The sequence below is a fragment of the Xiphophorus couchianus genome, chromosome 5, assembly GCF_001444195.1.
Source record: "Xiphophorus couchianus chromosome 5, X_couchianus-1.0, whole genome shotgun sequence".
NCBI lineage: Eukaryota > Metazoa > Chordata > Actinopteri > Cyprinodontiformes > Poeciliidae > Xiphophorus > Xiphophorus couchianus.
In genome coordinates, this window is record NC_040232.1 from 16,951,827 (window position 1) to 16,978,868 (window position 27,042).

At 38.0% G+C, this 27,042-nt stretch overlaps 1 protein-coding gene across 1 annotated transcript; it reads left to right on the top strand.

Moving 5' to 3' along the window:
* Positions 1–27,013, top strand: tet2 (tet methylcytosine dioxygenase 2). The gene is made up of 10 exons (XM_028018269.1): positions 1–484; positions 15,943–18,810; positions 18,893–18,983; positions 19,076–19,169; positions 19,261–19,469; positions 19,956–20,106; positions 20,212–20,301; positions 20,816–20,953; positions 21,308–21,662; positions 21,755–27,013. The coding sequence occupies exons 2-10, from the start codon at positions 15,987–15,989 to the stop codon at positions 23,086–23,088; spliced, it is 5,286 nt and encodes a 1,761-aa protein (XP_027874070.1). The 5' UTR covers positions 1–484; positions 15,943–15,986; the 3' UTR covers positions 23,089–27,013.
* Positions 27,014–27,042: the final 29 nt, after the last annotated feature.

The following is a 27,042-nucleotide window of genomic DNA, read 5'->3' on the forward strand; positions in this document are numbered from 1 at the left end:
TCCAGAAATCCACTCCAGTGCTTCAGGGCAGCCATCAAAGTGTTCACTATTGTGTACGGCTGAGGAAGGAAGAAAAAAAAGAGGGAGCTGAGGGGGGGGAAAGAAAACCTGTATCTTTGTGTGAGAAGGACTCAGCAGGAAAGTGTTTTTGTGAATTAATTTTTTTCTCTTTTCAGAGGTTGTTGCCACAGAGGGGCTCTTCTCCCTGAGCTACAGCAAGATTTTGTCCGCTTTTATACTTACCATAGCTGCCTTACATTCGACTGACACACAAGTGTGCTCCTCCAGCCGGCAAAACAGCGACACCCGGGCTTCTCCTGATGATGAGAGCCAACGTCAGACTGGTTTCCATGAATATTGATGTGGAGCATAGACTGTTTCATAGAACAGAAGGAGGCAAGATGGCTGCCCTTTAGGATTTGTTAAAGAGGCGATCCAGACAATTTGCTGGAATTTCTACAAAGTGGAGGGACATAAACAGAAGGTAAGAATGTGCTCAGTTTGTTACTCCTCTTTTGACCCGTCCGTGTCTGTAACCTTGAGAGTATTTTTCTTTCATTTTGTGGTCAGGTGAGACAGAGCAGATGTCCCTCACCGTAAAAAGCAAGAGCCAACATAATAAGGAGGGGATATTAGATAAAGCTGCTTCAACATGGCTGACAATTTTCTTTTGGTTTTGCCAGCTGAATGTGAAGGCTGCTATCTTGTTTCCTTGCTGTGCTTATTTTAAATGGATCACAGAAAAAGCTCTACAGTTTGTTCAGGAGTTTTTCTTCAGGCATAATTTAAATACCACTGTGCCTCTTCCTTTTCATCATAAAAACACTCTCTGGTCCAACTCGTTTAAAATAGATGCATGTTCTCATATATGAGTTTTTAGGATAGATCTACTATTCAATGAGTATGTTTTGGAAAAAAAAAAAGGTATTTATGTGTAATTAATGGCTATTACAGATAAACAATATTTTATTATTTAGTCTATCTAAAATCTTTTTGTGTCAAATCTGCTGCTTTGTATGTCCTGTGTTATAAATGGTAGAGTAAAAGTCCAACCTGGACTCGTCCAGCACAGGGGGGATAGCGCCTGCACAGCAGCAGAGCAGAAATAGCTTCTGGCTTTGTGTGTATCTCTGTGAATCAGCTTTCGTTGCTTTCACCACTGAATGATACACACACACACAGACACAAAGGCAAATCCCAAGGAGAGGCAAAAACAGGAGAACTATGGTGGTGGAAGGCAGTAAGAGAAGGTCAGACAGCGCTGAATCAAATGAAACCCAATCTTACAACACCATTAACTGAAGGACACAAATGTTAATTTTGAAGCAGAGGTTTACTTAAAAAGACTTGTCTCAGGAGAACAATAAGCAGTAAAAACACTAGAAATAACATTTTCTGACTGCTTATGAAAGCATATTCTTATGCATTAAAAGCAGGTAAATGGGCTACTGTTTTCAGGATATTTTCCCTTATGGGCCGTTAAAAGAGGAACTGCTTTCATTGTATAAGAATATGTTTCAAATAGGAATCAGTATACATGGATAAACAGATAAACTATGCATAACTATGCAATGGTGTCACTAGACTGTACGAGATGGTTTAAAACTATGGAAATGTTTTAAACATTGTCAGCAAATATCTAATTATTTGTTAGTTTTTCCTCGAATTCACTAACAGCTTCTTGAAGATTAACATCTAAATGGTACATTTGAATAAAACTGATCTCCTACAGGGTTTGTATATTGGGGTTGTGTATTCTACTGCTTGCAGTTGTAATACAGCTGCAGTTCAGCCTTAGGTCACAGCAACATAAAAAATTGTCTGTAAGGTGGTTGACCTTTATTGTAACCCAACAGTGTAGGCTGCCAACGGGAGCAGCAATGTGCTTGACATCTGTACCATAGAAGATCTTTGTGACACACTTGGAGGTGGATGGATACAGAGGGCACTGAAGAAGAAAGAAGTGCTTTGAGTTCAAAACAAAGTCAGCTGCTTGTTGTTTCCAAGCTTTTCTGAGAGTAGTTGATGACGGTTTATTACCACTATCCCCCTACTGTTCCCTCATCCTCATAAATCTTTTTCCCCCTGTGGTTATCAAAATAAACAATGTGTCTTTTACCACAAAAATCATTTTGTGAGCAAGTACCTGTCTCGATTCACTACAAAGATGTAGAGCAACAAATTTCCTTGTGGTGAACTCACCGAATCCACTTAGCAAACACGGTCACTGAGCAAGCAGTGTCAACACATGTGCCTAAGCTTGTTATATATGGTAGTATTTAAGTGTGTTGTGACTGCATAACTTCAGGTGTTGGATCTGTGCATGTACATACTTGTATAAATAACAATACTCCCCTTCCCCTTTTAATAATATTGGCAATGACGTCCATTAAAAGTGTCCAACAATGGATTTTATAAGTCACATTGTTGGAATTAAACTGCTCTCAAACATTAGCAAGTGTAATTTTCTAGTCTTCATTGGCACTGAATGAACAGCTTGCAAATGCCAATTATGACCTAAAAACATTACAACAGGGATTTTTACAAGAGGAATTTTCATTTTTCTCTGCACGCCTGCTTTGACATAAATAGCTGAAAGGGCAGCAGCATTAATAGGGTTACAGGGGGCTGAGTGGGGGATGAGCCACATAGATCAATCACATGTGCAGAGCTCATCTCATCTATCTACACCTATAGATAAAGCCGCGCAGTTGGATAGTTTCTTCGTCATGGCAGTAATCCCCTTTAAGTTACTCCTAGGGCAAAGACAATATCACCTTTGGGAAGAATGTCCAGTTGCCATAGTGCAGTACAACAATGCTGTTTGGCTACAATACCCAAGCCGTTGCCCATGCCCTCACCTTTGACCCTGTTCCGTCCAGCCCAAGTATCATTTTTCCAACCTAGGGGGTGTCTGGAGCAGAAGCGACACAGAAGCATGCTCAGTGTTGTTGGATTAGACATTTTAGAATGCACTGCTTATAGATGGCAAGACAAAATGGCGAGTACAAAGAGTTGTATTGATTGCTGCAATATTGATTTCTGTTGTCTGCCAATGGAGGGTTTGTTTTCTATGGACTTCAAGAGAATAAAAGGAAAAATCTATCTCGTGCAAATGCAAAAGAATCACTCGCAAAAATATTATTTAGACATTTGCACATAATTTAATATAAACATTACACAGAACTTAAACTTTCCAAGCTTCTGCTAAGGAAAAGAAAAGGCTATTTCATTCTTAAAACTGACCACCTTATGCATCAGACATGGCTGAAGAGTTCATGTAAAGATTTGCCTTAGTTTTACCAACTTACCTAATCTACTAGAGGTTACTTTAAGATGCACATCTGTTGTTTTTTTATTAACTTACTGTAGGCTCAAGAATATTTCAAGATAAACCTTGTGATCCTAGCCTGTGGCAGGCTTGTTAGTCAGTCTTTCATAAGAGATACAAAAGTGTGGCCGGTAATTGCTACATCACATGCGATCGTAAATGTGCACCATGGTCTTCTTCTACCATGATGTCCTGTGCCGCTATCTGAGCCAAAGCGTAATTATGGGTCGAGCATGATAAGGCCTTATTTGGGGAGTTCTTAGGCTGCAGGGAGTGTTGCTGGCTCTGTGAACATGTCTTGATGTCAGGGTTTACCTCAAGGGTGAGACAGCATGGGCAGCGACTCAAAACCTTCTGCCACGTGAGGATACGCACATGGCTTTTCTGTTTACAAACAGTATCCTTGGCATTCCATTGAGAGGAAAGCAAGCGAGGTGTTACGTAATCGCCATAAAGCAAATAGTATCCCTTCCTGCTTCTCGCCAAGCCGATCCTCCTACGCTTGGACAATCAGCTTCGGTTGTTGCTTTCGCCAGTTTAAGCCGCAAGAAGCTAAGACCCACAGTAAAAGCCCAGTTACGTTACAAGACTGTAAGCAGGTCTTTTCTCACGTTCCTTATTGGTGCTGTCCAAGGCCTAATTAACAGCAGCAGGTTAAAAGCTTAACAAGCCATTTCCCCATGTTGCTCTAAATTTGAAGGATTGTGTTTTCGTTAAAAGGAACAAGGAATTGTAATACTGGCAGATTTTTTTTCAGATTAGAAACAAAGCTAGTATTAACTCTCCACCAACAAGACCAAAAAAACAAACAAAACAAAAATTGCCCCAGTAGTTTTTCTTTCAAGATTCCCTTTGATACATAAAGTCTTAGTTTATATAGAAAACTTGCGCACATCATTTGTTTTTTGACATTTGAGAATTTTACAAGAAAAAAAGCTGCAGGAGGGACAGAAAAAATCTTAATTTCCTTACACTTCCATTTTTAACAAGTTTGCTACTAAGTCTAATTAATAATGTAAACTATATTACATTATCCTATACTTTGTAACACTTAATTGTCTGAGATATCTAACCTTTTGTCAGGGATGGAAAATTAAAACCTGTATCTGCCACTCAAATGCTCAAGTCTTAGAAGCCACTGTTTTTTTCAGATGCAATTTTATGCAAAATTTGAATATAATATATACTGTACATATATATAAAACTGGCAACCTGTCCAGGGTGTACCCCGCCTCTCTGAGTATCTCCAGAAATGCTGGAGATACTCACCAGCACCCCTCACGACCCCACTAGGCATAAATGTGTAAGCTAAAAGATATATATATATATATATATATACAACTTACCTAATCTAGGTAAGTTGCCCTTTCAGCTATTTATATATATATATATAGAGAGAGAGAGAGAGAGAGAGAGACAGAGAGAGATAAACATTTATATTATTATTATATATTTGCCAAAAAAGTGTGCTCTAAAAAAAGTCAACGATAGCTGTTCTTTTGCCACTTCATACCCCCATTTCTTTTTTATGAATTGCCATTTTTTCTCTTTTCACTTCCATTTTGTGCTCATGGATTTAAATGTAACAATTTTGTTTTCTATTTTGACTGATTGGATTCTGATCGCCATTTTTACCATCCAATAAAGTTCCTTATATAAACAATACATTACTATCCCGTCACATAGCTCAATATTTTACAGTTCCCATTAAAAATTAGAGGTGTACCTTTAAGTTCATGCTTCAGGAGGTTTGTGTTTTCTACCACCCACTTTACAGGAACATTACGTTCTCTTTTAGTTGAACTGAATTTGCAGCAGTTTAGACACAATGCTGCCCCCAACAGATAAGTTGTAGAAACTGAACACTTCTGAACTGTTCATATGTCAAGTTAATTCCTGTGATTGGTTGGTTGATGAGATTTACTCATTACTTCTTAAATTTACCTGCATTGTTTAAATACCGGGGGCTAATTTTCACGCCTGGTCATACATTCATTAGACAAAAACTGTTCTTTCATCATACTAAACCTTACTAAAATTTGCCAAGATAAAATGTCAGTTTAATAATGGACATACTCCTTTTCAAAGTTAATGCACAATGCAGTCATGAAAGCCTGGTTTCTACTTTTTTTTTTAATGAATGGTCCTGATTGGTGTACTTTATATTAAAATGGTTCTCCAATATGAATTGTTTTGTTGGTAAACAGTCTAGGTTAGGGCCCCTTTAAACCCCTGCTGTCTACTCGGGGAGTCCAGACAGCTGATCCGGATTTTCCTTTAAAAGTATAACTTACCAGATGCCTTGCATGACATCACTAACCACCTCTCTGGACTTGGGCTCAATATAAGGTTTCATTGACAGAATGTACAAGTGTGGCAGCTGGTGCCTTTATTTACACTTGCAGGTGGAACCGATCCAGTGGATGCTGTATCAGTTTTCTCAGTATTACATGACTGCCAGTGCCCTTTTATTTTATTTAATTATGTTTTATGTAGGGTTGAAATAGTTGTTTTCTGACAGCCCTTACACTTACATCCTGAATCACAATAACACCCGTCACTCAGAGGATTTGTGATTTCTGTTCATTGAGAGTCACGTGCCTCTCGCTCAGTGGAGGGAAAGAGGGAGCTTAGCAACAGCAGCTTAGGTCAGGCTGTTTGGAAACCAATGAGAGAAACACTACAATGTTCAATTACTTATAAACACTTGATTAAGCACTTTTTTATGGTAATTCCTGTTAATTTTACAACTCCACACTCTTTTGGTGCAATTTTAAATGTGAGAGGATTAGTGCAACATTAGCTTTATGGGTTTGCAGCACTTTTGGTAGGATCAGAAAGCACATGTGCACACAACCTATTCCTGCTTTTAACCTTTCTGGGGTAATGGTTGGTCCAGGTAAATGCTCATAAGGCTGCTGCAGCCACTGTGCATTCAGAAAGAAAGTTTCTTTGCCCAGTGCACAACTCATCACGTCGGTCAGATATATTGACTTTTGCATAGACAAAGGCAGTTTCAGGAGGAGGGGGAAGGCAGTTTGGAGGGAAAGCACTGCGAGTGACTGGGGTCAGGTCAGTGGGTTTGTACGCTCAGGAGCTCATTTCTTAAGTCTTCATGTGATGCAGTTTGAAAGCGCAAAAAAGGTTTAGTCTCTGTGTGAGACCGGATAGGTTGTGTTTTCAGGCTGTGGTAACTACACAGGACAAAAATCAAAGTCTAGAAGGTTTAAGTTAGAGGTGAGCTAATGTTCAACCAAGAGTTAAACATTTTAAATTTTCTTGGAGCAAAATCGAATGAATAAAAAACTCTTTCTGCTCAGGCTCATTATGGTGAATCCATACGGCCAAAATAAACACACGGAAGAAAAATCTTAACTCTGTTAAGGTAACTACAGAACTTCAGTAATATAGTAATAAATGTATGTATATGTGTGTGTGTAATCTGGATTTAAATACTTTGTAATGCTGAGCAGATCAGAGAGGTTTTAGCAGACAAAAGCAGCACATACCGCCGTGACATTTACACACAAGCCGTTGTAGTTTTCTTGGAAAACTGGTTAAACACGTTTTGTCAGAAATGTACAGAGGTGGGGTTTATCCCCAGCAAAGGCAAAAGAATAGTTGACTTACTCATGGCCCAGAAAAAGGGATTCAAGTTTTGTATTCTCTAAGCGTTAACTTTGACATGTTACTCAAGAGTCTGTGAGTCATCAGCCAAAACACTGACATTTAACCCAATTCTTAAAAATGTATATGTCACATTCGTGTCATCAAAAAGTTGGTATTAATACTCTTATACTTTGCAATATGTGTAGACATCTGACACAGTTCTCAAGAGGTGATATTCATTTTAATTAGGTACCAAGAGAAAGAAACTCATTAGTCATTTCCACCTTGCACATCAAAAAGTAGAAAAATTGTTCAAAGCTAGCCGCATATTCCTCCTTTATCTAATAGATTTCTGTGGTTTTTATGAGTCAATCTCAAATGCTGCGTTTTGTATTTTGTGTTTTGTGATTTGTTTTTTTACCACGGCTCTTTGAACGTTACACAAAAAGGTACTCTGAGCATTTGCACTGAAATATAGTACTATATACAGTACCATTTAAATACTGTTTTTAATATCAGGATTTAAAGTGAGAAAGGGTTTTTCTCACTTTCTCCACTTACATTTTTTTAAAGGTTTTATTGGCTCTGGTGGCCTTTATTTGATAGTGAATTGACAGGAAAGTGGGTAATGAGAGAAGGGGGAAGACATGTAGCAAAGGTCACCAGGCCAGGAATCGAACTTGCGACATCCGCACCGGACTAAGGCCTCCATATGTGCATTATGCTTAACCCCTGCGCCACCACAGCATGCCTCTCCACTTAAATTTGACCTTAAAAGGCATTCCAACCACTGACCAACAAACTAACCCTTCTAACTATTGATTTGAACCCAGTGCTCTGTCCCATGTTTGTTTCTATGCTGTGCCACATGTATTGGAGTTTTTGTTGTAATGGATTCTTTTGATGGCAGCGAGTGTAATCTATAAACTCAAATTATTTAGATTCCTTCTTGAGCTCCAGCAGTCACATGTTGATTGAAGTGATGGTCAAATGTCTTTCTCTCCCTTTTACCAACCATCTGCTTTTAAAATTGACCCTTTAAGGCAGTGAGCAGACTTGTACAACATACAAGTCTGCTTGTGGTACATGTTGTAAAACAACAAGGTTCAACATTTAATGATCTTCATCTTAGACCTTTAAATGTTCAAATAGTCCGATTTTTTTAAAAGACTAGATCTTTGTTCTGCTTGTGAAACAGCAGTTTACAAACTAGGAGCAGTATGTCTATTAAACAGCAGAATATCTGAGCTGATACCCTAACTGAATAACTAGGTAATACCAGCTTATTATTAGGGATGTATTACTGTTATTTCACTGTTTATTGTTGTTGGGGGGGGGGGCAGTTATTAGTATAAGAGGTATTTTAATGTGTACTTAAGAAGTGGTAATGGGTATGTTTTTATGTTGGAGCAGTATTTATGTGCGTACACATATATGTTGCCAAATAGACTGTGGCACATTTTAAACAGGTTTTTATCATTATTGGAAGAAAAGCCCCAAAATATCCTTATAAAGTTTTCAGACCATATTGGCAGTCCTAAAGTGTAATATTTATTTGCTCTAAATTGCAGAGCTGTGTTGAGGTGTAATATAGGTGTAAAGCACTAAAATGTGTAGCTATTCTGCTTTTTGTTTATGCGTCAAAATCAAAACAATGACTTAATTTTACAGATAACCGTTTAGATGTAATAATCACAAGGTTGTATATTATATTGTATTTTAGCAGCAATAGGAATTAATTGTTAATCTCCAGTGTAATAAAAGCCTTTAGAAAATGTTATGCCTTTTGTATGTATAACATAGTGACACCTCGAATTTTACTTGTATTGGATGGGCTGTACTGATGTGACATTTTGTTGTGCTTCTGTACAAGAAAGGCATTCTTCTTATCATTCTGAATTTCAGTTTTACTTAAGGTTAGCTTACTAGTGGAACTTGATGTTTATTTGTGATCTACTGGTATTCAACTATTTCTTTTAGTATTTGGTGGTTGGATAGTCTTTGTCTAGAAAGTTTATTGTTTAAAATGTGACCGAACTACAACTACAGAAGCATATGGGACAAAAAACTGTGCGAGTTTAAAGACTGAAGAGGGAACCTCCACATTTTAGCCACATCTGTCTTGCATTACACATAAAGAACAATGTCAATTGTACAGAAACCTTTCCTCATATGGAGGGGGAGGAGGCTCTCCAGGGAAGGAATTACAAACAGAAGTTTATGTCCTCTTTGTCTCTGACTGAGTCTGTTATCATTGTCGTCTGACTCAAAGGAAAATACAAAGTTACACTTAACATTTATAAAACTGTTCTTTAGTCTGATCAGGGGTAGCATGACAAGTGCAGTCTTTTTAGGGCTTTTTGTTTCATTTTAAAAATGTGCTATTGGCCCACCAGAGGTTAGTTTCTAGGGAAGTTAAATCTAACTGCAAAGTTGCCCTAGTTTTGGTCAGCGAATTAGTTGGGGGAGGACAGAACAGGAAGGACAAACAGGTTCGTTGCTTCTGGCTGCCAAGTGATGCAACTATCATTACGTCACAAGCCAAAGTTTACGCCAGAGCAGATAGCTGAGGTGCGCTAAAGAGAACTACCATGTTGTTGTGCAATCCAAAGACAATCCCCTCCCCCACACAGAAGGCTGTGCAGCAACTTCTGTTGTTATTAATGGAAGTCACGTGTATAACTGAACATCCAGCTTCATATGTTCAGGTAATAACCTTCATATGCATCTGCTTCTGAGTGGAAACAAATACAAAAGAGCTGTCTTCCACTGTAAAACTTTTTTATAGTTGAATGCAAAAAGAAAAACATTCACCAAAAACCTTTCAGCAATCAAACTTTTCATACAAATAGTCTATAAGGTACAGCACCTAATGATAATTTTTTATTTTACTAAACATTAGAGGCACATTTTAGTAACAAAATATACAGTAAATGAATTCCAAGGGATACATCAAGGTGGTTTAGAGATTTCACAGTTAGCAAATGTTAATCACATTGTGTTGATTTGTGCAATATTTAAAGTAATAAACAATATGTAGGGTTTAGAAAGGTTTGTTCTGAAATGTTTCTGTCTTGTGAAATACCAAAGAAAACAATGTTTAACTTTGATCCTGAGCACCTTGCAAAGGCGTTCATGCCCCTTGAACTATTTCAGATGTTTTCACATTAAATATTCAGGTCCTGTTGGGATTTTATGTGATAGACCAACACCAAGCAGTGTGTAATTGTGTGTAATGCAATACATGGTCTTTAGCATTTTTTAAAAATGCTCTTATTTGCATTTTTTATTTATTTTTGTCCTCATAGCATTGCATATTGGATAATTAGTTTGGTTTCATCTGACCAAAGCACTTTCTTCCTCATGTTTGCTGTGTACCCTATATGAATTGTGGTGTACTGTTATTGGGGACTTCTGTAGCTGATTGATGCTTTCTTTGCCTGGCCTCTCAGTTAGGGGGAACTGGCACATTTTTATACATCTGCAGATACTCTTTACATTTACATATTTTGAATTAACCATTCATATGAGTTTAGGGATTTTGATTTACAATCTGAACCTAATTTAAACTTCTGAACAGATTTCTTTCTGGCCTGTCTGCTATGTTCTTTGGTGTTCATGAGGTTGTTTATTGTCTAATCTTCTCCAACAAACCTCTGATGCTTTCATGGAACAGCTGCATTTATACAAAGATAAATACAGTACACATGGGTCAACTCTTCTCTAAATAGCTAAGTGCTTAAGACAGTTGGTTGCAGTGAGTTTGATTTAGGAGTATCAGATATAACGCAAATGCATGGCACACTTCTTAGATTTTCATTTGTAAAATTGCTGTACGGCTTTTATTCCTCTTCGTTATTTTATTGTGAGTCAATTACATAAAATCCCACTAAAACACATTGTCAGAATGCAACTGAACACAGGTCAGAACAAACTGTTCCATTTAGTTGTTGTTTTTTTTTGTCCTAGATTCATTCAGTTTTATGCAGTACAACTTTACCCAGACCTAGCAAAAATTTACTTTGCCTTCAATTTGGTTTTACTTGAAGCAACATCCAAGGAGAAAGGCGATATGCAGACAGAGGAATCTTTTGTGTCTTCATCAGGGTCATATGTTGAGAGGAATAGAGAAGAAAATAGAGATAGCAGATGTAAAACTAAGCATGTGAGAGACACAGCATGAGTGTGCCATGTGACAAAAATCACAAGCATAAGTTGCCTGATCAAAAGACCCTGTACTATGCAAACCATAAATGGGCATGAGTACAGTTGAGCCTGTTCAGCATTTGAGCTAACACTAACAACACACTCAGCTAGCATATTAATAACAAAACACTTAGCTAGCATATAGGTTCTGAATTATGTTATGAATTCTGAATTTATTTTTACTGTATCAGCTATTTTTAATTACTCTTTCCAGTGCAGTCAGTCCCTCTCTCTGCACAAGCAAGCTATACATCATGAACTGTCATCATGCAATCTGCCTACAATGCAATAATCAAGCGGTGCATTAAAACAAGCAGTGAAAGAGTTGTTCTCTCTTTGGCAAAACTTCAAATCTTTGTAAAAGATCTTTGCAAAAACAGAACTTATTATCTTGATCTTTAAAAGACAAATAATCATTGGAAATTAATCATGTCTTTTTTTTATCATTTGTTTTCATATAGTCAACTAGCTTGTAGGGTGGTGACGATTCTGCCAGAGGTCATTAGGTTTGTGGAGCAGCAGCTCGAGCTGATTGTTTACCATGGGGACACTAAAACAGTGCTATCCAAGTCATCTGACCTAATTACGCAAGCAAAGGACTGCTAAGGATAAGATATCACTGTTAGTTCTTCTCCATGCTATCAGAATAAACAAGGTACACTGACTTTTGGTGTAATATGCTAATTAGCAAGCCTCATATTGAAAATATACTCAATCCGTTTTCTTGTTTTTTGTTTGTTATTGTGTTATGGTAAAATTATTATTTATTTTCAACAGAGGGAAAATTATAGGATTGTGTCAGTTAAATACAGTATGTTGATGAACTGATAATAGTGGCATAAAAGTTATAATAGTGTTAAAAAAAAGCACATTTATATAAGTAATTTGGCTTCTCATTGCGCTGAACCCTTCAAAAATGTATAGTCTTTAGACTTTGTACATGTTTCATTTTCTTATCTTTTAAACAGGAAAATACAACCAGGCCCTCTCACCAAAGGAAATTTGTACTTGACATTATGGCCTATTCTTAAAACTACTGAACAAAACACTAGTGTGACTTGGCAAGTGCATGTGTATTTGATTTACAAGTCTGCCCAAGATCTACCTTTTTTTTTAGCTTTGGCAGCAGATTTTATTTATCTTTTAACATAGAGGTGAACTTTTAATATATACATGTGAGTATAATGTAATTAAAATCAATTTTATTTTGTTTTACTTCACAATATCGGTGAGTAGATGATAAGTTGGCAGGACAAAGCTTGAAAATTCAGGGGACAAAAATCCACTTTTAAACACAATCATTGGTTTGTGCCTGACATTACAACCTAAATAGCTACAGCCTCCTAAACATACATTTAAAATTTATTTTTAAAATATTCAATATTTCTATGCATGTTCTATATTTTCTTCTATTTTTCTAAACTGAATATGACTGAAGAAACATTTTTTTTTTCTTTTTTGCCGTAAGAGTTTTTTAAGCGTAGCTGCCTTAAGGTCTGAATTTGAAAGTGCAGGGACCTGAGCCTCCAAGCAGCTGTTGGAATGATGAATGTCACATAGGGCTGCCAAGTAACAGCAAACAGACTACAAACGCTGTGACAGGCCTCAAATCTCACAAGCACTTTCTTTGGGAGGACAAAACAGTTTGAATATGAGTTCAGTCCAAGGCAAATCACACAGCAGAAAGGGAACAGATGTTCCATTTTAAATATTTATTGCACACATTGTGTCATGTAATAATAAAAACAAGGTAAACAGAATGATTTTAAAATTTTGCTTATGTTTTTCATCATAGCATTCTTATTGATCGCAGCTTATTTCAGTGAGATGCCAAAGAAAGCGCTCAAGTGACAGAGGTTTTCTATGGCTGCACCATTATAAAATAATGCAGTGTTGCCCCACCCCACCTGGTGCTGCACACTGGCATTTAGCTGGATGAAAGAAAACTACAAGAAAGACAAATTCATCTGTTTGCGAACATTTGAATAAAAGGAATTAGATAGTAATATACAATTTATTTGTATAAATACCGGGATTTAAAAAAAATGCTTACTTAAGCTTTTAGTGTGAGTCCATGCCTAGGGTGTATATTAGCAACATCATATTTTAACCTGAGCCTTTAAATGGAGCAAACAGTATGCTTCTAACCAAAAATATGGATGCCTGTCTTCAGTGCATTGGTATATAAACAGACTATTAAGTTGTCAGCAAAAAAGGTCATTTAAGTGTTAAAGCTATTTCTTACTAGTTTAACATACAACTTTTCTAGTTTCAAGAGGTGTTCACCATGTAGTTTGCATGTAATGATTTGCCATCATATTGGCAGAGAAAGACAATCTCGATAAACATCTATCATCTCACTATGAATTATTTCAATTCTAAATTTCTGACAGCTGACTAACATGACACAGCTGTTACGACCGTAATTCAGACTTAGCATAATCACATCAAAAGACGAAACATTTCACTCCATCTGACCGCAGAGTATTTCTACTGAATATTCAAGATGCTTTACTGACCATTTCAAATGTATATTACTAAATATGTTGATGCAAATAAAAGTTGTGGACAACCTAAAGTGTGTTGCTGTTCACACTTTAGGTTAGCAGGTGTCACTTTTAAGCATCACAATTTGTTGCTTAAAATGTTTCGGTATATTTTATTTTATTATTGGATGCACAATCTGTGAAACTGTGGCACAGCTTTACAAAGGCAGGTTACTGAGGTCAGTCTTCATTTTAAAATTTTCTCTAAATAACCCTTCTGATTTAGTTTTTTTCTTTAACTTTTTATTAATAAGCTCATTTTCTACTCTGGACTTTGTACAATGCAATGTGACTGACTAGTTCTAGGTAAAAAAAACTGTGTAGAAAGGTTGATGATTGTCTAGGTTAGATATTAGACTGAACAGGAAGAAAAAGATAAATGGCAACATAAGTAGAGAAGAATCTGACATGTAATTATAGGGTAGAGGTGAAGGCGGACAGAGAGGGAGATAAACAATAGCACAGAAACAAAGAAACTGACTTCTGGTGCTGGAACAAAATCTTACTGGAGAGTTCAGTTTGTGAATAGTAATTCAAACTGCAGTTCAGTGTTTATTACTATTAGAAAGCCAAAATAGATTAAAGCACATATGACCTATAGGAAACATCCAATGTTGCCATTTCATCAGTATATCTTTGGCTTAGTTTACTGTGTTACTTGTAGAGCAAAAATACATCACACTGTCAATTATGTAAGTATTAAGCACTGCTGTAAATTTGGGTTTAAATTACAGCATGGTAGCTGTGTGTGTTTGTATATCTGTATAAAGCCCAGATAGACGCACACACAGCTGGGATTTCTTGGCTTTGTTCTGGGTTTGCAAAGATTTTTTCTTCTTGGTCTACATGGGCGTCTCTAACAGTGACGAGCTGCTTGGATTCTTTGGTGCTTTGTAAAACACGGAGCGTGCCATAGGAATGGAGCTGCCCTGAAAGCAGCTTGACACTGGCGTTCATGTCCTGACAGAGTTGCTGATTAACATACAAAACAAAGGGAGATTTACATGGGGTAGGGAAGTAGAATTTACTCACTTTGCTGTGTTGCTGCAACAATATTTTCCTAAATTCCAGCATTTATTTGTAGAAATGTATCCATAGTATAAATAACAGAAATGCAGTGTTTCATACCTTTAAAAAATCTAATTCATTTTTTAATAAGATAAACTTTGTTGTCCCAAAGGAAATTTGTCTTGGGTCCAGACACTGGCTGCTGCATAGCCCAAAATCCATATCCATCACATTATATTCAACCTGAACACATTAATAATGTTTTAAATTGGGTAGAGTTCATAAATTAATGTTAGGATAATAAACCCTTACTTTCATTCCCAGATTTCATGCATTTTCTGTTGGATTCAGGTGATTATCTGATCAGTTCCCCATGATGTATGGACTGGCTATCATATTTTCAGATACATTTTCCAGTGGTTTATTGATATTTTCAGGAGATATACAAGCCAAGCAGCATAATATGTTAAATTGCAGTCATCATCACATATCAATATGTGAAACATCACAAATGCGCAGAGCTGTTGGATGGAATATTTCATAAAGTTTTGTATTTCAAGTGTCATACACTCTGTGTGCCAATAGTATGTTTTGCCAGTGTTACTAATATTGTACAGCCCTAATATATAAGCTGAAATCTTTGAGACTATGTCAACATAGACTATGTCAATGCCAAAAGACATATTCTCTCTAGCGTGTCTTGGGCGGTCCCCTGGAACCTCCTTCCAAAAAGACGTGCCCAAAACACTGGAAATGAGGCCCAAGCCAACTCAGCTGACTCGAAGTTCTACTCCTACACTCTCCTCTGTAGGGTGAGAAGCTGACTGGTCGAGCTTCTCGACCAGTCTCACCTGTCTCTAAATACCTGAAAATGATGTGTTTAACATTGACTGAAAATGACCAGTGCGCAACCTTTTATGTCTTCAAGAACACTATAAACCTTTGGCAATATATGTTATTTATTCTAACACAAGAAGTGCTGGTATGTGGTGTCAGCCTGTGGTTTGAAATGATGTGAAACAAATCATAAAACTAAAACTAGGCACAGAAAATTCTCAATAATAAATGTGGTAATTGTATCAATGGTTAATATTTGCACACTATGAACTTAAACAGTTTATTCTTCTGGTTGAAACAAGTAATATCATTAGAAAGGCTGCAGTCTGCATTGAAGATTGTTTCTATGTTTTCATCTGAGAAATATTCAAAGTAACCTTTTCATGCTGTCTTTCTACTCTGCAGGTGGGACAAAGGGCAGCCTGATGTATGGGCTCTGAGCAGGACAGATGGAAACAGAAGAGGCCAAACATGAGGCGGAAGAAAGTTTAATGTTGGGACAGTTCGGAACATCTCACCATCATTCTCACAAATTCCAGAATGGAGCTCGGTGTTCACAGGAGGATTCTGTGCAGATCAGCGACAGTGAAAGCTGGATTACTGGTGCGGTACATTATGAACCCAGTAAAGCTGCTGGCTCCATGAAGAGATACAGAGAGAACTGCAACATTCCTGCTTCCGAACAAGCATTGTTCCAATCGGGTTTCTTCAAGATGAACGGAGACTTAATGAATGGAGAGTTGAAGCATGGATTCGCAGAGCAGTCCTTAGCGGTCCACCAAACTAAGAAAATAAAAGTAGATGGTGACATGAAAGAAAACGGTGACTCAAGCCGTAATTTTGTGAAAAACCTCTCTGAGTTGACAAAGAAAACTGAAATGGAACAGACTTCTGCTCAGACTGATATTAATTTTGATATAAGAAACTGTCACATACCTAACAGGGATATTTTCAGCCGACCACGAAATAAGTCTGTTCCAAATGGTGCTGTATCATCTTCCTCAACCATAGAAAGTACTCCCGGTGATCTGTTGGAAAAAACCTTGTCTCAGTATTATCCTGAGCAAGTTTCTATTGCAACACAAGCATCTGGATCACAGCTGGATACTGTCAATGACTCACTCGCCACACGCTCAGTTGGTGAAGGTGCTCAACCTCCTGCTGTAACCTCAGGGCTGTCAGAGTCACAGCAGCAGCAGCCACCTGCAACATCCGCAGAAGGTGTTAACAGCTACAACTCTGGCAACTATTTAGTAAATGGATATTCTAGTAACTTTGGAGTAAATCAACAGCAACAGCTTTCATCTTGCTCTGGTCAAGAGATAGTTCTGGGGGCACAACAGCATCCCAGTGGGGCACAATGTTTTCCAGATAACACAAACCCTCAAGGTAAATATACAAAAACCCAGCAGGAATACAACCCAAGGTCATTTCTGAACCACAATAACCCCTCACAGGCTGCAGAGGCAGGTGGATATGGATCTCTTCTTATTTCTGGTGCAAATGAGAACAGCCAAAATGACAATGGAGCTGGTCTGTATCATGACACCAGCATGGGACTCCAGTATGGGACTCAAGGTCAGAATTTTCAGGATAACTCTGGGCGACAGCATCAACCTGATGGTCAAATGGGAAACAGCCTCCAGCAGAGCAGTAACTCTGTGTCAGTAAACGGTGTGGAGGATACACATCAACAAAGAGTCAACATTTCATGTTCCACTCCCAGCCAAACTAATTGGATAGAAAGGAATCTTTCACATTCCCAGCAGCAGCCGACACAGTGCACAGCATCCCAGGCAAAAGAGCAAGAGCTGTGGAGAGCTAAGCCTCAGTCAGAACAGCAGACCACCAGCCCCCCAGTTCAAAACCAGATACTGGAGCCAAACCAAGTGCAAAGGTACAGTGAAACGCAGACACAAGGGCTTTTTACAGACACCAGCCGAGGGTCTAACAGCTCGCTTCAAAAACAGCCAGACTGCCTACCTGCTCACATGCAATGTGCTTCAGTTCAGCACAACACTGCCCCTGAGTGGCAGCAGTCCAACTCTAAAGCACCTCAGATGCAGCAACATTTACTCCAGAAAATGCCTGAGACAAAAAACTTCCCTCAGAATCAACAATCTAACTGCTACCTCTCCCCAATGGAATCAGAGCACTTTCACGAGGACAAAGACTTGCAGGAGATATTGTCAGTAGAGTTTTTAACAACACAACAGCAGCACTGTCATCTTCAACGCCCGCTGTCCCACCCACCACAGTTTGAAGCCCAGCAGCTCAAATCTCCTACCTACCGACCTCGCAGCCAGCCTCCACCAGGCCAACACCAGCTTCAACCAGATCAGCCTTTCAGTAACGACCATCAACACACTGACCAATCAGCATTCGCCTACAATAACACAGAGATGCAACAACCACAACATCAAAGACAGTGTCTTGAAAACTCAGGCAGCCAAAACCTCAAACAGTTTCAACCACAGCAGCCTAACAACCACTGCCATGAGCCCAACCAGGTGGACTTAGCCCAGACTTCTTCACAGTCACAACCTCACCTACCACAGGGTCTGTTCAGCCAACAGTCAGGAACACGGATGTATCCCAAAGCTGAGGAGCAGACGAGGGCTTCTTGCACTCAGTTCCAAACTGGACCTCGACTACCTCTGGGACCAGCAGGTCCCCATGTTGACTTTCAGAGGCATGCGGCTCTTCGCATGCGTCTATTACAAAGGCAGGATCGCCATGGCCCTTCTCAACTCCCTCGAAGCCCAGTTGACTCCAAACAAAACCTTGGAGCTGTAAAACTGGAAAACAGCCCCAGATTCGAGCTGCCCACATCATGGCAGCAGGAACAGCCGTTTATGGCCCGTGATGCAGGGATGGGTGGGGTCAAGATCAAGACTGAAAGTCAACAATCACTATGTGTTCAAGACAAGAAACCAGGGAACATTCTTGCCTCTATGGAACAAAGCTTGAGGCAGTACAAGCTCTCAAATCTATTCGAGAAGAAACCTCTTGTTGTTAATTCATCAAATAAAGTCAAAGTGGAATCCTCAGGGGCTGTCACCATACTATCAACAAACATGGATATGAGTGGGACAGACTCAACGCCCACAGCAGCTTCTGTTCTGAAAAATACCCTGTTCTCCACTCCCAAGAAGGAACAACTCCTTAAAAATTTCATAGATTCCCCCATGAAGTTGTTAGATACCCCCGTAAAGAATCTTCTGGATACCCCCATGAAAACTCAATATGAGATCGCATCATGCCACTGTGTTGGTAAGTCTCATCCTGTGGGTGATGAAATGTGATCAATGGTTTAGGTTGTAAATCTTAACATTTTATGCCTTATTTAATTTAGATCAAATCATTGAGAAGGATGAAGGTCCATATTACACTCATTTGGGCTCAGCACCTACTGTCGCTGGCATTCGAGAGCTGATGGAGAAAAGGTAATCCACAAATTAAAAGAGCATTAGAGGAAAGCTGACAATATTTTACAACTTCTGTGTGGTTTTTCTTAACGTTTTATTATGTTTTGAAGGTCTGGCATCACTGGACCAGCCATCAGGATTGAGAAAGTAATTTACACCGGCAAAGAGGGGAAAAGTACACAAGGATGCCCCATAGCCAAATGGGTCTGAAGATATTTTTTTGTATTTTATTTGTAATCTGATAATTTGGCTGCAATTAAATATTTCTGTGATACCTGTGTGTGCTCTGTTTCAGGTGATTCGGCGAGCAAGTGTAGAGGAAAAGCTACTGGTTTTGGTGCGTGAGCGTACTGGTCACAGATGTGACACTGCCTGCATCATAATTGTAATTCTGGTCTGGGAAGGCATCCAGCCCAGCTTGGCTGACCGCCTCTACCTCGAGCTGAGTGAAACTCTAACAAAACATGGAGCTCATACACAGAGACGCTGTGCTTTCAATGAGGAGTAAGTTACAGCATTGCAGTACTCAGAAGTGTCTTATAATTAAATCCATGTCATACTGCATTGATGCAATAATTGATGCAAAATGAACCTCAATGTTTTGAGCACATACAGTACAGTACATGAACATACTGTACTGCTTATCCTTTTGTTTATATTATATTAAAATTATATTATATTAAAATTTTCTGACAAACTAAATCTTGGGTTTTTATTGGCTGCAAGTCATATAAATTAAAGAAATAAATGCTTGAATACATCACTGTTTAAAGAGTCCATATACATATATTTTCTAACCTGATTATTTAAATAAAATAACTTCTTCATATTTAGTTGTTTTGAATACTTAAATATTAGAAATGCGTTATGTTCAAGTTATACGCCCACAGTGTAAATCTATTCTGTTATTCAAAGTACTTTAGCTAAGTTTGTTTTGTCAACTCTCTCTAGTTGGTTTAACACAGAGATATGTGACCTGTACACTTTCAGGAGGACCTGTGCATGCCAGGGCTTTAATCCTGAAGCCAGCGGTGCGTCTTTCTCTTTTGGCTGCTCTTGGAGCATGTACTATAATGGCTGCAAGTTTGCCCGAAGCAAAATCCCAAGGAAGTTTAAGCTACTAGGAGATGATGTCAGAGAGGTACTTAATACAAATTATGTTGAGGATCATGGCTGTAGCCAAATTAAAAACACTTATATTTAACTTGATGTTAATAACTTGATGTTAAACATTCTGTTTTTTTAGGAAGAGAATATTGAGAAAAGTTTTCAGAATTTGGCAACATTACTGGCTCCTTTGTATAAAATTATGGCCCCTGAAGCCTATGGAAACCAGGTGAGTATATCTTGGTATTATAAAACCTCAATACATCAAATAATTTCCTATTTATCTACTAAAATAATATACACAAATAAAAGACATAGTTGATCCTGAGATCAAATAAGCAAAAGCTAGGAGGCTTTTAAATTATTATTAGACCATCATTTCAAAGTAATGTTGTGAAATTTGTACTTTCTGACTTTAATGAGGGCACTTAGTAAAATAAGGAGTTGCAAAAACATCTTAATATGACCATAAAAAGAGTGCACTATAGTTGATTTGTCTGTGGGAAAGGCTGTAAGTGAACATTTATCATTTACAAGATTTTTTTTCACTATGTGTCTTAAAAAGGATCATATTTGATAATAGCATGACAGAATCTACACTTCTGAAGGATTGTGTGTGAAAATGATCTGCACAAAGAAAACACCATTAGACATAGATTAGACAGATTAGACAGTTCTTACATTTCTGGCAGGGTTTTTGTAAGGTTTTGAGTTTTTGTATTTCCTCTTGGTATTGTCCATAGGTAGAACATGAACACAGGGCCCCAGATTGTCGCTTGGGGATCAAGGAGGGACGACCTTTCTCCGGAGTGACTGCATGTTTGGATTTTTGTGCCCATGCTCATAGAGACCTCCACAACATGCAGGGAGGAAGCACTGTGGTAAGCGTGGGAACCTAGGAAACATGTTTTTACACTCCCTTGTCAAAGTATTCATGCTCCCATAGTATTGTCATATCTTCTCTTGTTGCAACTATAAATCTAAATATTTTTATTGGGGTTTTTGTTAATAGGTCAACACATAGTTGGGGATAATTGTAAAATAGAAAGAACATTTTTCTCAATTTCCAACTTTTTTTCAAATGAAATTCTGAGATACCAAATAAGCCTGAATAATATCCATAGTACAGATAAAAGAAATGTAATCTATATAATATGTAATGTGCACCTCTATGTAATCCATATGTAACTTATTACATTTATGTAACTTATTCTGGCATGTACCTTTTTTCCCAGGTGTGCACATTAACGAGGGAGGATAATCGAGATATCGGAAAGATACCAGAAGATGAGCAGCTCCACGTCTTACCTCTTTACAAGGCTTCTAGCACTGACGAGTTTGGCAGTGAGGAGGGCCAGCAGGAAAAAATAAAATCAGGGGCCATTCAAGTCCTCAGTGCCTTCCGTCGTCAGGTGCGCATGCTTGCAGAGCCTGCCAAGTCTTGCCGCCAGAAGAAACTGGATGCTAGAAAAGCGGCTGCCAACAAGAATGCCATGCTGGAAAGCTCAAATGATAAGGCAGAAAAGGCCCTTTTGGCCAAGTCAAAGGCTGGCACTTATGAGAACACTGTCCAGAGCACTCCATTTACAGGTAGAGAAACATTTTATAAAGACTTTTTTGGGAAACTCCCATTTTAAAATATGGCTCAGTGATATGACCTTCTTTGGTCTTTTGTTTTCTAGGTGCCGTGGGAGCCCCCCTTCAGTCAGGTCACCCATCATATCCCCTCGGGGTCATGCCACAGCAAATTCAGCAACCACAGGCCATGTGCCCCCCTTACCCTTCCTCACCAAACACTGCTCTCCCAAGGTTCTCTAACAGTCCTGGCTCTTTTCCAGGCTCTCCAAAGCCAGGAAGCATGTACCTCGCTCAGCCATCAACACCTGCCAACCATTTCCTCTCTTCACTTCCAAACTCATACATGAATGGGCCAAATCGTCCACAATCAGGTCACCAATGTAACGGAGGAATGCCTGTTGAAAGATACCATCAGTTCTATGCACCAAACCAAAATCAGCTGGACGCTTATCGCCAACAGCGGCCAGCGTTTTTCCCTGAGCAGCAGTATGGTGCCCAACGCTTTGAGCTCAATTATCCATCTAGGTACAGTCAACCAGGCTTCCAAGTCAATGGTTACAGTGCCATGCGTCCACCTCAGCCCATGAGACACTATGGTCCTTTTGGCAACAACAGAACCTCAGATGCCCGGTTCATTGACACCCTAACAGGAGCACCCTCTGTTCATGGTGGCATGGATTATACACTTACTGTAAGTAAAGGCAATCAGTTTGGAGAATACCCAAGTTCATACTTGCCTCAGAGTCCACACATCCCAGGCCGTGATTCCTTCCCTATGCAACTTAATACAGATGTGGCCATTCCTAATCCACAGATGCTCCCAGCTCAAATCAGCAGTGGCTGTTTAAACCCTGAAACACAGTCACGGTTGGGTCTTCTCAATGGTGGACATATAGCCTCCAATATTAAGTCGGAGCCTGGAACGCCTCAGACACCCACAATCCCCCAAAAACCAGAAATGTGGTCAGACAACGAGCACAATTTCTTGGATCCTGAGATTGGTGGTGTGGCTGTAGCTCCAAGTCATGGCTCTGTACTCATTGAGTGTGCAAAACGAGAGCTACATGCCACAACACCCCTCAAAAACCCAGACCGCAACCACCCAACACGCATTTCCCTTGTCTTCTACCAGCACAAGAATCTGAATGAGGCAAAGCATGGGCTGGCCATGTGGGAAGCTAAGATGGCAGAAAAGGCTCGCGAGAAAGAGGAAGATGCAGAGAGGAATGGCGGGGAAGGGACTCCGAGCAAGAGCAGCAAGAAAGGGGGTAAGCGGGAGCATTCAGAGTCTTCAGAGACTACAGGAGAACCTCCATACAAGCGTTTCATAAAGGCACTAATGGAAGGATCATCATCATCGTTCACAACTAATACTCACGTCATCACAACTCCATATGCATTCACCAAGGTCACAGGGCCTTACAGTCAGTTTGTGTAGAAAACAACCTCTAAGGAACTTGAAGGTGCTGCAACCCAAACCACATGCATCAAATCACTATCGGCAACCATGTGATGGAAAAACAAATGGGCTACGTTTCTCAACTCTCACACAACCGAGCTTTACTAGTTGATCCTACTGAGGTAACTATTGCAATACCAGAAAAACAGTGGTGCTTTCAGTCTAACACACAAGGAACTTTTTCAGCTGGAAACAAAGTTTCTCTTAATGGTGGCTTTATTTTTCGTACAAAATTTCTAATATTTGCATAAAACACTGACTTTCAAAAGTCTAAGACTCACGGTGCTGAAAAGTATGCTTATCACCACTTTCAAATGCCTTCACACTAAAACCAGAATACACTCTACAAGAGACTCACAGTTCATCTGCTGGTAACTGTCTAAAATCACCCGACATCATCCATCATTTTTAAGAAGTCAGTGTTTCTAAGAGCACTTTTTAAAAAAAATTTTGAGTTTAATGTTTCAGACATTAAATTAAAAATTACAATCTGATCATGCTGTATAACAAATATATACAGGTGCATCTCAGTAAATTAGAATACCTTTAAAAATGTAATTTATTTTAGCAATTCAGAGCAAAGCAGTTACACCCATTTAATAGGTCCATTACAGAGTGGTGTATCTGAAGTGTTTATTTCTGTTGCTTTCAGTGATTATGGCTTACTGCAAATGAAAACTAATTTATTAGCTTCTTAGCTTTTCTTCATAAAAACAATCAAAAAGTTTTTTCATATTGAAATGTGGGTCTATATTAAAGTATGTCTTTGTTGAGGCTTTTTGCATACATTTCTGCATCAGTACAGTGTTGCATTATGCTGATTAGACCATGGCTCTACTGAGGTGCTTACTTAAATAACAGCCTCCAGCTTTTCTTCTTGTTTGGTGCTTCTGTTGATAATACTCCGCTGGTTGTCTAAGAGTTTTAGATCTGTGAGCATCTCCTTAAAGCTTGTCAGCAAAGGAAAGCAGGAAGGGACTCGTGACTGTACTGACTTTGGACTTTATAAAACACAGTTGATCAAAACCAACAGATGACTTGGGTCCTCAAATCATCACTGAATGGAAAATTTACATTGAATCTCAAGAGTTTACTGAACATTTTCCTTCCTCTCAACTTTACATCAATTAATATTGGAGCAGTTACATAAGTAATTGTAAAAAGTCTCAAAAGATCTAATGATCATTTTAAGGTCTTAGTATTGATTGTAGCAAACCTTAAAATCTAACAGCGTGTTTGAGATTGATAATTTGCTCTTTCCCTTATTTTTGGTTTCATGATACTCATTTTGAATAAATGTATTTATTGTGTTGTGCTTTTCGGTAATACAGCTGCACTACTTAATGTATCCATGTAATGAAGTGGTGTGTAAAAGTTTTATCTTGAGAGAAATATTTGTGCTTGTGAGGCTTTTCTTATAAACTCTTATAGATATATAGTCTTTTAAACCATGTTTCATACTTTTTGAGAACATCAGCAATATGTTTTATTATTATTTTTATTGTTATTGGAGTAGTTACAACAAAGTAGAGAAAAAAGAAATCAGGCCAAATAACTCACTGCTATCTGATACCAAGTCAGCAGTACACACCATCATTGTGTAAGCCATTTTATATCCATATCTGTTTTAAAAACCTTTTTTATTGGTCTTATGTAGAAGAAGATGAATTTTATTTTATTTTTTATTTGCTGGCAGCCATAGCAATCTGAAGTAACAGAAAACTGTGCTATATGTCAGACTGTCAAAATGAATTTATGAGTTTGAATTGATATAATTCAAGTTCCCAATAATATTGTAATTTATGGAGATGCATCTGTTGTACTTAGTTCAAGTACCTGGAAAGAAAATTAACTTGTCATCTTATTGGTGCTTTTATCACTATCTGGTGTAATTTATACTGTAAAATTGAGCCATTCATGTGGTGCATTCTAAACATTTTGGGGACAAAAATATATATATATATTTTCTCTTTAGTTTTTAGCAGGTTTACTTTGCTGTTTTCTGTGACTGTTTTTATAGCTCCTTACTGTAGATTCTCCAAATATCCTGGCTTGTGAATATTGCATGTAGTTTTATGTCTGTGGTGCTCAGTAAATGTGCTTTTATACACTGAGGAACACAAAACAGGGTAATCTCAGTGTCAGAGGGCAGCTGACTTGCTGTAGTGATTGAATTAAGATGGGCAGGTGAGATTTGTACAGTAAGTTAATTACCTATATTGGACTTTTGGGATTTATGTTGTAAATTATGCCGGGTGTCATTGTGTTTCTTTAGGTTTCAACTGATTAATTTTAACAAGGTGCTATTCAACCTAGTAGAAATGTACAATGTGAAACATTTGACGAAATGAAAAGGCTTATAAATAATGTACAGCATAAACCTGTCATATACCTCAAAACTAGCTCGGCAATAGGATTATTACATATCGGTCATTTTCTTTAGGTGCTACTTTCACAATATTAGGCCACCAAAAGGCAAAAGGAAGCTCTTGTTTTTACTTTCAGTGTGCTTTGAAAGTGTTAGTCGAACTTTAACATTACTGTAAAATCAGGGACATTTTTAACTAATTGTGTGTGCATCTTTTGAAAATCTATGTTCATCAAATCTTTTTTTTTTTTTTTTTTTTTACAGTTAGGGACTCGTTCTGAATCCTGATTGTGTTCTTGTTTAATAGATTTCACATAAGTTCAAATGAAAAACAGATGCTATTCTGCAAAATTTCTATTTTAGCTAGTGAGAGGGTATTTTCTTCAAAATTAATCAACATATATGCACTCAGTAGACAAAAGGGAAAAATATTGACTAAGTTAAAGCAATCTGTTTGCCTTTGCTACGCAAGACCACAGCAGTAATTAATGTGACTGCACGTTTTGCGCCTGCATGTTAGTAAATTTAATTTATAACCACTGAGCAACTTAATTATGTCTTACACTTAATTATGGCAATTTAACTGAAAATCAGTCGTACTTTAACAAAAACTCTCCCCAATTCTTTCACATATTGATTACTTTGAAAGCACTTCATTTATTTTTTAGTAAAAGAAGTATGTAGTAAAAAAATTTAAATGTTTTATTTAAACAAATTGTACATGTGTTTAAAAAAAAAAAAGAGATAAATTATGTTACATTGTACATAGCAAGAATTTGTATTGCAGGAGTACAACTCACTGATATTCACATTAGGCTCTTTTTATTCTGTCAAATAGACCCTTAGCTCCACATATATGACCTTTAAAATAAATTTAAAAAATAATAACTGGAGCTTTTCAAGGTGAATGAAATGAAATGACAATGGATCATCCAGGAAGTTTTACTATTTGTTTGTAAATACTACACTCACGTTCACAGCAATGTTTACAGTTATAGAAGCTAGCTCAGTTCTTTAGAGGCTCTGGTTTATAATCGTTTTGTAAAATGAATCTTCATAATATTAAATAAAGAAGGTTGGATATCATTGTACAGGACCCAGCTACAGTAGCAGGTTGTCGATGAGAAAGCCGAGGCACCAGAAGCGGGTTTAAAGCATAGCCATACTTGAAGATGCTTCAGAGTGTTTCTGAGTGAGTCAACTTTACTTGAATGACTTTCCTGACTTAACCTGTACATTTTATGTGCTGAACTCAGCGAGGTTAAGCCAGCTGTTTGTACACACTTGGTCTTTTTGCAGTTAGACACTAAAAAAAGAAAAAATGAAAAAAAGGTAAAAAAAATTTAACAAAATTTTGCCCAAGTTCTCTCGAAGTTCGGTGTGCTAAAACAATAAAATGAGGTTGGCTGTTAATACTGTAAGTATTCTAATGTACTGGATGCAGTTTATTTGAAAGCTGTTAATTGTATCATTCCTGATGTTGCCGACATGTGGGTGTTCCTTTTTTTTAATAAAACTTATATTTATTTAAAGCAACTAGCTTCACTTTTTTCCCACCCTATTAA